This window comes from Sinocyclocheilus grahami, unplaced genomic scaffold (genome assembly GCF_001515645.1).
Source record: "Sinocyclocheilus grahami isolate Dianchi unplaced genomic scaffold, SAMN03320097.WGS_v1.1 scaffold263.1, whole genome shotgun sequence".
NCBI lineage: Eukaryota > Metazoa > Chordata > Actinopteri > Cypriniformes > Cyprinidae > Sinocyclocheilus > Sinocyclocheilus grahami.
In genome coordinates this window covers 29,560-43,214 of record NW_015505442.1, presented here as the reverse complement: position 1 = coordinate 43,214, position 13,655 = coordinate 29,560, and the positions used below count along the sequence as shown (strand labels likewise).

Sequence of the window (13,655 nt, the reverse complement as noted above, 5' to 3'; positions counted from 1 at the left end):
GAGTGAGCCGAGGCCGGCGGCCTAGAGTGAGCGGAGGCAGGCTTGAGTGAGCGGCGGCGTGCGGGCTTGCGGCAACCACATGTGACGACCCCGGGCTGGACTCGTCCACGGTGAAAGCTGATCCAGCGATCCATAGCGCAAAGTTGATGTATTTCCTCAGCGACCAGCACGGATCAGCACCAGGCATGACGAAGCGGATATGGTCCTCTTTTGGAAGGCCAAACAAAGTAGTTTCGCTTTCACAATTTCCCTGGTTGTTGTTTAAATACGTTAAGCCACATTAAGCTGTCCCCTGAAAATTCTGTCATTAATTCCTTACCCTCGTGTTGTTCAAAACTCATAAGATCTTCGTTCATCTTCGTCACTTTGGATGCGAGTTCACGACAGTACCATGACGCGAGCGTGTGGCGGTGCCGGCGCTGACCCAGATCCGGCGTGATGACGTCATTACGGCGGATTTGGGTCAGCGCCGCCACACGCTCGCGTCATGATCAAGCGGCAGCCTCCCGCTCTCTCTCGTGAAGCCAACAAGGAAGTGACTTAAATTGTAATTCATCAACTGGCCGCTAGAGGCTGGCTGCAAAAGGGAGTCAATCCCATAGACTCCCTATGTTAAAATGCCCAACTTTACAGCAGAAAAAAACATGGTTACAGCCTGGTTCAAAAATTATTTTGGTCTATATAGCTAATTTTGCCCTTCATGACAACTGTGAGGGCGTGGTTCACGACAGTACCATGACGCGAGCGTGTGGCGGTGCCGGCGCTGACCCAGATCCGGCGTGATGACGTCATTACGGCGGATTTGGGTCAGCGCCGCCACACGCTCGCGTCATGATCAAGCGGCAGCCTCCCGCTCTCTCTCGTGAAGCCAACAAGGAAGTGACTTAAATTGTAATTCATCAACTGGCCGCTAGAGGCTGGCTGCAAAAGGGAGTCAATCCCATAGACTCCCTATGTTAAAATGCCCAACTTTACAGCAGAAAAAAACATGGTTACAGCCTGGTTCAAAAATTATTTTGGTCTATATAGCTAATTTTGCCCTTCATGACAACTGTGAGGGCGTGACAACATAATTAAGGGCGTGGCCACTTGAGTGACAGGTGGATTGCAGCTGCTGTCACCACCGTTGAGCTAGGTAGGCGTGGTTTCAGCAACCTGCTCCCGCCTCTTTGCCCATTTTTGATTATCCGGGGGTGACGCGCAGTAACGCGCTGCCAAGATGGCGACGGCCCGCTCCGCCCACTTTGAGCTTCAAAAACGCTCTTCGGAAATCTACGGGTGACGTCACGGACACTACGTCCATGTTTTTATACAGTCTATGGTCATGATACTGTCGTGAATGCGCGTCCAAAGTGACGCATTTGAGACGAAAATGTGGAATAAATTCGTTATTTTCGTTTTTTTTGTGCAAAAAAAGTATTCTCGTAGCTTCGTAACTTTACAGTTGAACCACTACTGATGTCACACGGACTACTTTGTTGAATAAAGGCCTTCTGAAGCGACGCAATGTGTTTGTTGTAAGAAAAATATCCATATTTACAACTTTATAAACCTTAATCTCTAGCTTCCGCTAACTGTCATACACGCATTCACAAGAGAGGGGTGTCCAGCGGATGACGTAGCTAAACGTGGTAATGAACATGGAAGTGACGAATGTGGAAGTGCAGAGGAGAGAGCAAAACAAAACACCGGTCATGAATTAGTAGTACAAAACGAGGATTTGTAAAGAAAAATGTCGGAGGATTTCAATATAAGTCAAGAGGACACTGGTTTTCCTTTGCTGTAAACAAAACTTGTTTCTCGCGAGACTAGCATGTTCTCTCCGGAGTTTACGCTACGCCCACGTCATCCGCTGGACGGCACTCTCTCGTGAACGTGCGTACGACAGTGGAAGTTAGAGATTAAGGTTTATAAAGTTGTAAATATGGATCTTTTTCTTACACAAACACATCACTTCGGGAGGCCCTTATTAACCCCCCGGAGCCATGTGGACTTTTTTATATAATGGATTGGTTCAATTTTTTTAATTATAAAGCTTGGAGGGGCCAGGATGTTTTTTAATATAACTCCGATTGTATTCGTCTGAAAAAAGAAAGTCATATACATCTAGGATGGCTTGAGGGTAAGTAAATCATGGGGTAATTTTTTCATTTTTGGGTGAACTAACCCTTTAATTGCCTATAACCTACAATATAGCTAGATCTGAGAATCCAGATCGCTTTTATCATCAGCAACTGTCATATTGTCCAGCCCTAAAGCTCGCTCTATAAGCAATATGGCATTATAGACATAACAATATGACTTTCTTTAAAAGCTGCTTTGTCATGATGTGTATTGTGTAAAGTGCTATACTAATAAATGTGTCCTGGCTTGACTTGACTCAAACAAATACCCAAAAATATATTTGTTGTACCTCACTGCCCTTAGCCAGGGCAAAGCCTCCCCCTAGCAGGAGGATAATGCTCCATGGCATCTTCTGCTGTGTCACCTTCCATGTCAGCAAAGTTGGAGTATGTCCACTTTCCTGCTGGGGCACTATAGACCACAGTCATATTTATTACATTTATTAGCTTTATATATATATATATGTTAAAATGCCCAACTTTACAGCAGAAAAAAACATGGTTACAGCCTGGTTCAAAAATTATTTTGGTCTATATAGCTAATTTTGCCCTTCATGACAACTGTGAGGGCGTGACAACATAATTAAGGGCGTGGCCACTTGAGTGACAGGTGGATTGCAGCTGCTGTCACCACCGTTGAGCTAGGTAGGCGTGGTTTCAGCAACCTGCTCCCGCCTCTTTGCCCATTTTTGATTATCCGGGGGTGACGCGCAGTAACGCGCTGCCAAGATGGCGACGGCCCGCTCCGCCCACTTTGAGCTTCAAAAACGCTCTTCGGAAATCTACGGGTGACGTCACGGACACTACGTCCATGTTTTTATACAGTCTATGGTCATGATACTGTCGTGAATGCGCGTCCAAAGTGACGCATTTGAGACGAAAATGTGGAATAAATTCGTTATTTTCGTTTTTTTTGTGCAAAAAAAGTATTCTCGTAGCTTCGTAACTTTACAGTTGAACCACTACTGATGTCACACGGACTACTTTGTTGAATAAAGGCCTTCTGAAGCGACGCAATGTGTTTGTTGTAAGAAAAATATCCATATTTACAACTTTATAAACCTTAATCTCTAGCTTCCGCTAACTGTCATACACGCATTCACAAGAGAGGGGTGTCCAGCGGATGACGTAGCTAAACGTGGTAATGAACATGGAAGTGACGAATGTGGAAGTGCAGAGGAGAGAGCAAAACAAAACACCGGTCATGAATTAGTAGTACAAAACGAGGATTTGTAAAGAAAAATGTCGGAGGATTTCAATATAAGTCAAGAGGACACTGGTTTTCCTTTGCTGTAAACAAAACTTGTTTCTCGCGAGACTAGCATGTTCTCTCCGGAGTTTACGCTACGCCCACGTCATCCGCTGGACGGCACTCTCTCGTGAACGTGCGTACGACAGTGGAAGTTAGAGATTAAGGTTTATAAAGTTGTAAATATGGATCTTTTTCTTACACAAACACATCACTTCGGGAGGCCCTTATTAACCCCCCGGAGCCATGTGGACTTTTTTATATAATGGATTGGTTCAATTTTTTTAATTATAAAGCTTGGAGGGGCCAGGATGTTTTTTAATATAACTCCGATTGTATTCGTCTGAAAAAAGAAAGTCATATACATCTAGGATGGCTTGAGGGTAAGTAAATCATGGGGTAATTTTTTCATTTTTGGGTGAACTAACCCTTTAATTGCCTATAACCTACAATATAGCTAGATCTGAGAATCCAGATCGCTTTTATCATCAGCAACTGTCATATTGTCCAGCCCTAAAGCTCGCTCTATAAGCAATATGGCATTATAGACATAACAATATGACTTTCTTTAAAAGCTGCTTTGTCATGATGTGTATTGTGTAAAGTGCTATACTAATAAATGTGTCCTGGCTTGACTTGACTCAAACAAATACCCAAAAATATATTTGTTGTACCTCACTGCCCTTAGCCAGGGCAAAGCCTCCCCCTAGCAGGAGGATAATGCTCCATGGCATCTTCTGCTGTGTCACCTTCCATGTCAGCAAAGTTGGAGTATGTCCACTTTCCTGCTGGGGCACTATAGACCACAGTCATATTTATTACATTTATTAGCTTTATATATATATATATATATATACACACACTAAAGATGTCTGTTGATTTTTCCAATATCTAGTCTTATCATTTAACAAGACATCAGCGAGGTAAGTGTTTCACTGACCTGTGTCAAAGCTCTGTGTTCTCCAGTGGCAAAATCGAGGTGGTTTAGAGGGAAAAACAAAGAGCAGGGCAGCTACAAACACCGCCACAGTGGCATCTGTCACAAACCTGCACAGAGGTGAGCCATGAGGTTGAATGAGGAAAGGGTTAAAGACCACAACAACAGGTGATTCATTTTTACCTAAGGTTGTGTTTTAGGTCTCTAGCTCTTGTGAGAATAGGCTTGCATTGCTGTTATGTTACGATATAGAGAAAGAGATTCTTCAAAGTAATATAATAATTTTCAAACATGTATTCGCTCATGAACTTTAAGAATGTTTGTGTGCTTTCTGTTCTCTTTTGGGTTAGACCTTTCACCCAGAGAGAATCTCAGTGTTTTCACAGTTTTAAATCCTCAATCTCTTTGCATGTGATCATCATCAGGAAATGTACACAAATGCTGTTTGCAATGTGAAGAAACTCCATTCACATTTTTGCTGGACATTCGACCTACCAAATAGGAACACGCCACAACTGATAACAGGAGAACACGTTGTTTGTGTTAAGCAATGGTTCAATCTGTATGTTACATCGATAGTTGAAATTTCTATTATTTTGTTCAGTTTTAGAGGCATTTTACCCATAGACCTGAGGTCATTCTATTAATGTTTTCTCAACATTATGTCTATTTTGTCAAATTTTTATAAAGTCTTTGAAAAAATATATATTTTTGAGGATATTTGAGGTGATATATTTATCTGATATTTCATTTCATGGTGACATTTTGCATTAAATATATTTGCCTTTCATTACAACCAGCAATAAGTAGGGTTTGAAACAAATCAAGCCACGTTTTAAAGTGATGCTACTTTGCAAAACAAAATGAGAATATTATGTTTAACAAAACAAAACATTTAATGTAATTTTACAGCAAAATACTGTTAAATGTACTGTTTAATTAAATTATTTATTTATTGGAAGTGAAAAAGAACAAATCTTATCATTTACAATGAAAAAAAAAATTACATTTATATTCCCAGAGTGCAGGGTTTTATGTGAAATATTATGTTATTAAATTAATGTTTATTGCATTATTTTAGTGTCATGTTTGTTATGATGTTTTGTATATGTGTGCATGACACTATGCACCTTATATTAGTTTTCCCTTCAGCTTGTGAAAAAGCTATTTGTGATGGGCTTTCATTCTACATTTGGCTTTCTCATTACAATATTACATTCTAAACAAAATACAACACAGATTTTAGTACTTCAGGATGTCGGTGTATTAACATTATTAGTTAATGAAATATACTTTTTTTTTACTGTAAATTTAAGTTCATTATGTAAAACCTAAAATGTTGCTACCATATTTTTATGGTAAATTTCCGGCAACCACAGATGTTGTTTATTTATCGTAAATTTCACAGATTTGTTTTTAAAGTATACAGTGTTGTGGATGGTTGCCAGGGAGTTGCTATGCAGCTGCTGAGGTGTTCTTACTCTTTTTCCTTCGCATGCTACTATAAGAACTCTCTGGTGTTTTTAACCATTTTAGGTGGAAACTATAAGCCTGATAAGTAATAACGCACCTTTCCTCAACAAACCGCATGATTAGGGTACAGTATCATTAACGTTTGTAGTACAACCTACTCAGTATAAACAATTGTATTAGTGACACGTGCCTTAGCAAAAACACCACTAAAACTGATTCTCTGTCTCATTAATGTTGGTGTTTTCATCCTTACTCTTTTTCAGCATTGAAAAAGTGTGTCGCCCAGCCATCCACAAAGCCTGGATCACGAGTGAACCAAAGCACCACCAGGAGGACGAAGAGGGCAAGGACACTCAGCTCCCCAAAGGTCATGGGACCAAGTCTCCTGTGCTCCTCTTTGATTACATTATAGGCAGCAATCTCCTTCTCTGTCTTCACCATTCCACAGCCGCATGTCTTTCTGAAGCTTAAGTTACAAATTAAATGTATATTATATGGTGGTATAGGCGTATATAATGCAGTTGAGTTTGATTCATTAGGAAAGAACTCTCACTTTACACCCAGGAACACAATCTGTAGCCACAGCCAGGCCAGTGTGAGCATGATGATCATGTTGGGGAAGGCAAATCCAAACCATGATGCAAAGTTTATGATGTCAGGGTTGTCTGGGAACAGTCTGTGACAAACAAATGTTGATTTAATATGCTAATACAAAAGTAAGCAAAAGGTACATTCTTGTGCATTACGGTACATTTCTCTCATGCTTAGGAGAAAAACTGTAATGTAAGGTACCTACTGGCTCATCTGTCCCATAAGAACAAGGTTTGGTCCCGTGCCTGTGAGCGTGGCTGTCCCACCAATGCTAGCTGCATAGCACACGCATAACGTCAGGCCTTTACACATCTTTAATTTTTCCTCTGCATCTCGAGAATTCTCTTCCATGTCAAATTCCATTGAGAAGCTGTGGCCATTCAGAGCCACTGTGTACAATAAAACGGAAATTGTTTTTCTTTCCATTAGAAGTGTTATATAGTTTTGCTACATGCATGGCATATTATAAAACTTGAGACCTCACAACCAGCCTGCATAAAACATAAAAATGCCATTAGACAGCCTTAAACCATAGTGTTAAATATGTTTAAATGATACCAATAAACTGATATAACCAAAAATAATACCCTAAAATACAAACCTAAAATACTAAAAATAAAAACTAAACCAACTGAGACCATGAACAACTAAACTAAACTTTAACAATGAGAGTAAAAATGAAAACTAAACTAAATCAAAAAGACAAAATGGAAATAAAATAGATATAAATATTAAAAGTAAATGTTGTAAAATGGAAAACTCATTTTATTGCAGTTATTCAGTTATCAAGGAAACATTTTATTTTATTTTATGTAGTTTAACTTGATGTACTGCATTAAAATAAAAAAACAAAAATGAAATAATGAACAACTCTGTCTAACTCTAAAAATCTATATAGTAATTTAAAAAAAATGAATAAAAAAGACTAAAACCAACAACAAAAAACGTACTCGGTTACTAACATAACCTCGGTTCCCTGAGATACGAGAACGAGTACTGCGTCTTGCTAGATGCATATGGGAAAAAGCCTTTTTTTCTCCTGAACTGAAGCATTTTTTCATTCACGCAGTGAAACTGCACGGCCATTGGTTCGTGCAGTGTATTAAAAACGAACCAATGGCTAGGCAGCGGAGCTGCACAAGCCTATGATGACGAAGCCCGCCAAAGCCTGCCAGAATGGGCGGGGCATCTGGCTATATAAGCGGGCACCAAGGTTACAAAGGTTACTCAGGGAACCAAGGTTACGTTAGTAACCGAGTACGTTCCCTTTCGATACTACACTCATACTGCATCTTGCAAGACGCATATGGGAACACAGTACAATCACGCCGTGCTAATGTAGTGAAACGACTAAAAGTTTCAAACTTCCATAAACAACCAATGCCCATAGAGAAGTTAACAACAACCCAAGGCTAAGACGGGCTGAGCTTCCTGAGGTCACATCCAGCCTGGTTAATCGTTCCAGAGTACTCCTGTAACTTCGACACCCAGGGGTTGAGAGCTAAAAGGTGAGCTAATGCCAGAGAGCTTCAGCGTGATACGGCCAAGGGCTCTCTGTCAGATCTGTTTACGCAGCACATGTTACTTCAAGCGGAAAGGACCCTGGCCTGCAAGGCCGGGATTTCCAGGTTATAAAACCTTGCGAATGTGGACGGCGAGGCCCAGCCAGCCACCTCCCAAATATCCGCAATGGACACGCCACTGGGCCATGCCCAAGACGAGGCGATGCCTCTAGTCGAGTGGGCCCGTACTCCAATGGGGCATTGAAGGCCCAAATCCCTGGTCTTTGAGAAATAAATTGGGCAGTGAGAGTTGTCTTCTGAGGTGAAGAGGTCCATCTCCCCCACCGAAGATCTCCCAGATCCTCTGAACCGTCTGCGGATGGAGCGTCCACTCCCTTGAGGGGACTTTTCTCCTTGATAGCATGTCCACTCCTTGGTTTAATTTGCCCGGTACATGCGCTTCTCTCAGCAAGCGCAGGTTGAGTTGAGCCCATTCCAGGAAGCGCTCTACCAGAGTGAAGAGACACTTCGAGGAGAGGCCTCCCTGGCGATTTATGTAGGACACCACAGACATGTTGTTTGATCGGATTAGCACATGGTGTCCTTTTAGGACTGGCAGGAAGAACCGACAGGCTCGACATACTGCTGGCATTTCCAGGCAGTTGATGTGGAAGCCTTTTTCCGCTTTCAACCAGTGGCCAAAAGTAGGTATGCCCTTGCACAGCGCCCCCCAACCTGAGTTGGAGGCGTCTGTCATGACAACTGTCCTTCTGCAAACCATCCCCATGACCATGCCCTGTTCCATCCAGCGGGAGTTCTTCCAGGGGGCCAGGGCTGTTACACAGGCCTGACTCACCCTGATTTGCAGGCGTCCGTGACGCTACGCATAGGATGGAACCAGTGGTTTCAACTAGCGCTGAAGAGGGCGCATATGAAGCAGACCCAACTGTAGCACTGGTGATGCTGCCACCATGAGGCCCAGCATCCTCTGAAACGCTTTGAGAGGGTGAGTGGAACCAATCTCGCAGGAGGTCGCCAGCCTCCGTATGGCCAGAGCTTGTTCCAGCGAGACTACAGCTCTCATTTGGGCTGAATCGAAAATTGTTCCTAGGAACGATATTCGCTGGCTGGGGAACAACGTGCTCTTGGCAAAATTGACCCTGAGTCCCAGGTACTCCAAGTGGCTGAGGAGGAGGTTCCTGTGTGATATTAATTCTGTCTCCGACTGGGCCAGAACAAGCCAGTCGTCGAGGTAATTCTCAGAGGAGAGAGAGCCGTGTCCATGCACTTTGTAAAAGTGAGGGGGGCCATGGACAGCCCGAAGGGAAGGACCGTGTATTGATAAGCCACTCCCTCGAACGTGAATCTCAAGAATCGCCTGTGACGGGAGGCTATCTGGATGTGAAAGTATGCATCCTTCAGGTCCAGAGAAAAGAACCAGTCCCCTGAGCGAATTTGCGCAATAATCTGTTTCAGTGTAATCATCCTGAACGACCTTTTCATGAGGGCGTGATTCAGGTGTCTGAGATCGAGGATGGGCCGGAGGCCACCATCTTTTTTGGGGACAAGGAAGTAGTGGCTGTAGAAGCCTGACTCGCTCTGGGCTGGAGGAGCCATTTCCACGGCTCCTTTTGCCAGCAGATTCATCACCTCTTAGCGCAAGATGTGTGCGTCCTTGCTTTGCAATGAGGTGGGGACCACGCGGCTGAAGTGCGGTGGTCTTCGAGCGAATTGGCCTGACGATGCCCCGGCAGGAACCACTCATCCAGATGGCTGCGGGAGGGCTCCTCTGGCGGAGACCACTCGAAACCCAGCTCTTCAACCACTTTGGAAAAGATACGGAGAAGCTCGGCATCCATCCCATCTTTGGTGGCGCCGGGCGCGGACGATGTCAAGGGGGTGGGGTCAGTCACCGAGCCCAACAGCTCCTCTGCATCCGATGCTGCCAATGACATGCTGTCATCAAGCAGCTCGTCCTCACTTCCCCCAAGCAGGAAACGCATTTCGTGTGGCTGTCATCGGCATGCAGGGTAGACCCGCATGAACCGCAGTAACGGCGTGGCATTTGCAACAACGCCAATCTCTTTTAGTAGCTCTTTTAGTATTGCCGGATGGCGGCAGGGGAAACGGACCAGAACTGCTGCGTCGTTGAAGCGGGAGAAGCAGGTCAGCCGTACTGAGAGGTCCCGATTCCAGCTGCGAAGGCGTGTCAACGGCGAGCGGCTTCGGATCAGCGTAGAAACGTAGAGTTATCACTGAAGGAGAAGAAATCTGAGAATCCTGTGGCGAACGCCCACTTATATAGCCAGATGCCCCGCCCATTCTGGCGGGCTTTGGCGGGCTTCGTCACCATTGGCTCGTGCAGCTCTGCTGTCTAGCCATCGGTTCGTTTTTAATACACTGCACGAACCAATGGCCGTGCAGTTTCACTGTGTGAATGAAAAAAGACTTCTGTTCAGGAGAATAAAGGCTTTTTCCCATATGCGTCTAGAAAAACGCAGTACGAGTGTAGTATCGAAAGGGAACTAAAGTTTAATATTAAGTTTAATATATTAAAATAATAAAATTATACATATATAATGATAAAAACCCTCTCAATGACACTAAAATAACACTGAACTACAACTCTGCTACAGATGAAATGCACATACGATTTTCATTACTGATGTCTGAACTGGATGATCATATATATTCAGGATATGTTAAGACTATCCCTATTCACTCAACTAAAGGCATCCTCCATCAGACCTTTTTTTCTCACCCTGCATGTCAGGTTGTTTCTCAGTGTTTTTCTCATCAATCTCTGGAGTGGAGGCCTGCTCTTGTTCTGCTCTGTTGTTGAGCTGCTCGAGCACAGCTTGAACGATGGGCACCATCATGGCTGTTGTAGCCGTGTTACTGATCCACATGGAGAGGAAGGCCGTTACACCCATGAAGCCCAACATCAGCCTGCAGAAAGGCAGAAGAGATACCGCTGATACCGCTGTTAACAATGAGAAGATTCCCAGTAGATTTTAAATGCTTACAGAGCAGGTCGTACGCCTACAATGAGTAATACTCGGAGTGCAATTCTCTTGTGTAGGTTCCAGTGCTCGACAGCTACAGCCACCATCAGTCCACCCAGAAACAGCATGTTGGTATCCTTCAGGTACTGCATACACACCTGTCATACAGACATCGGATATTTGAGATACAAAGTTTGAGTTACACACATAATGAATGCAGAAAATTTAATTGAGTGGTGTATAGTTAAAAAGAAAAGACTGAGAATAACATAACATGCCATGAACATATTTTAAAGCAGGAGAAATTGACGGAAGTAATGTCAGATATACTAATAGGATGACTTTGAACCTACATCTACATATAGGACTTAAAACCTACATCTTTGGACTCCATGATTCTGAAGAGAGGAAAGAGTACAACTGGCAGGAGAGCAGTGACAGCCAGTGGCAGCACTTCGGTACACCAGTACACTGCCATTAGTGCAACAACATACGCACATGCAGCCTCCTGCAGATGAAAAACAAGAGTGTGTCATATCAATATATACATTACCATTTAAAAGTTTGGGGTCAATAAATATATAGTTTGGTTCTGCAAGGATTCAAGTGATCAAAAGAGACAGTAAATACATTTATAATGTCACAAAAGATTTATAATTTAAATAATGTTGCTTGGTTTCTGCAAAAATATTAAGCAGCATAACCATTTTCAACATTGACAATAATAAGAAATGTTTCTTTAGATGATGAATGGATGGATGGATGGATGGACACATACATATCTACACCATGTTTAATAAATATAATTTTCTGAACCACAATGGAACAACATTTCAATTCCCAGCATTTATTATCTGTGAATTCCATTTCTTAGAATAAAAAATCCAGCAAATTCCTTATTACGATTCTTTTTTGTGTGTGTGGTGTGTTAATTTGTTAATTGAAAGAGACCAAATTCTTCATTTGTGAATTTTGCCCAACTCTGTGGCATTGCAAGTTATTATAAACGGTACATTTTACACAGTTAACTCAAAATATGTCAAATTCTTATGAGAAATAAAACAGGGGTTTACAAACTGGGGTCCAGGGAAAAGTTCAAAGAAAATGTTAAACACCTAAATTTGCTGAATTTGACACAGTGTTTATGTGTTTGTAATATCATGCATATAATATCAGCTGTCTGTATTTATATTTTAAGGTGGAAGTCCCTCGCAATGGAATCATCATATTTGGGAATCCTTGGTATCCAGAGAGAGAGAAAAAACACACCATGGAATCGGGACCTTACCTAAACACTGTTAAACTTCCATCTTAGCAACTTAAAATTGTAATATGTAACTGTAGGCATGTTTTGTTTTATGTATTATCGTTGGATGTACTTGAATTTTATCCTCTCACCTAAGACAAGCATAAGGTACAAAGTTCCTTTTGTTATTCAGTCACTCAGAAACACTCTAAATCACAAAACGGCAAAAACAAAATATCTGATAACATTCAGACATTTGTGTCAAAATAATGCCATAAAAATCTTAACACATCACACATTGTTATCTTGATTGTAATTATGTAATATTGCTAGCGGCTATATGATGTGACAAACAGTGGTCTACTGTCTAGATGACCGGCACCTGCAACCAGAGTCTTTTTTTTGGGGGGGTGTTTTTGTACAAAATATATAATTTTTAATAAATAACTGAATCAGGTTGGCCGATTATATTGTTTCTATACGATTACGATCTTTGGTTTTATTATTTGGCACCACGAAAAAAAAAACTTTGTGACAACAAAGGGTTAAAAAAAAATAGGGCATTGCGTGTGTTTTTGTGGTGAAGGAATGTGTCGCCCCGATGCATGGTCTCGTACCCATGCTTGTTCTGCAAGATACAGAGAAATCCGGCTGAAAGAACCTCGAAAGATGCGTAAAATGTTCAACTCTGAGTCTTTCTCGACTCTCTTTGACACTTTTTAGACACACTTGACTGTCAAATCACTCACTGGCCTGTGGGAACGACACAGCACTCGTAAAAGTATTTATGGAGCTTAAGCTTTTCAGTTAGGCACAATTATTGCCTATTTAAAACATTTTACATGCATCATAAAATTAGACTTACCTTTGTTCCAATGACAAGTGGCAAAGGAAGGAGAAGAAACGGGGTGCAAAAGAGAATCAGTCCATTTTTCATCCACCATACATGTTTCAGTATATGTGAAACCATAATTTTTGGCTTATGATAATTTAACAAAGAAAAGTCCAAAACGGCTGGAAACTGCGCAAAACTTGTATGTTCTGATCTGTGGACAGTGTTTGGGCTCGCGCTCTCTCTCTCTCTCTCTCTCTCTCTCTCTCTCTCACACACACACACACACACACACACACACACACACTCACCTACTCAGTGTCGCACACATTGGAACGCATAATTAAGCGCGTGCAAGATTTGTACCTTGCCATTTTTAAATATTAACCTGTGAATTTCATCACCAAAGATTTGTTAGCATAACTTACTTATCACTTTAATGTATTTGCTTTTTGGAAATTATTTTTTTCATAGTAGGCCACTGACTAACAATTTATAGAGTAGCCCAATCTTGGATTGTCCTAATAACTCATTTAAAATGTTACAGGATCTAAATGATTCAATGACTTTCATGAGGGTCAAAGTTTTAAGAGAACTTCTAAGTAATCTTTTTCTGCTCATTTACTTGCAGTATGTAAATAAGTAATGCAATTTAAAATAATTCTTATCTTTTGTCCATGTATGTCAACGGAAATGG

General features: G+C 41.9%; 1 protein-coding gene across 1 annotated transcript in view; it reads right to left on the bottom strand.

The window, feature by feature from the left end:
• Window positions 1-13,269, bottom strand: part of LOC107599235 (solute carrier family 13 member 5-like) — a 21,709-nt gene extending 8,440 nt beyond the window's left edge. The window contains exons 1-10 of the mRNA XM_016290769.1: window positions 13,256-13,269; window positions 12,992-13,224; window positions 11,260-11,388; window positions 10,902-11,038; window positions 10,637-10,824; window positions 6,579-6,762; window positions 6,336-6,458; window positions 6,036-6,248; window positions 4,313-4,419; window positions 4,026-4,168 (exon numbers count right to left, since the gene is read on the bottom strand). Of these exons, the coding sequence (XP_016146255.1) occupies window positions 4,026-4,168; window positions 4,313-4,419; window positions 6,036-6,248; window positions 6,336-6,458; window positions 6,579-6,762; window positions 10,637-10,824; window positions 10,902-11,038; window positions 11,260-11,388; window positions 12,992-13,096 (1,329 nt within the window). The 5' untranslated portion in view covers window positions 13,097-13,224; window positions 13,256-13,269. The remainder of the gene's footprint in view (window positions 1-4,025; window positions 4,169-4,312; window positions 4,420-6,035; window positions 6,249-6,335; window positions 6,459-6,578; window positions 6,763-10,636; window positions 10,825-10,901; window positions 11,039-11,259; window positions 11,389-12,991; window positions 13,225-13,255) is intronic.
• Between the last annotated feature and the right edge of the window lie 386 nt (window positions 13,270-13,655).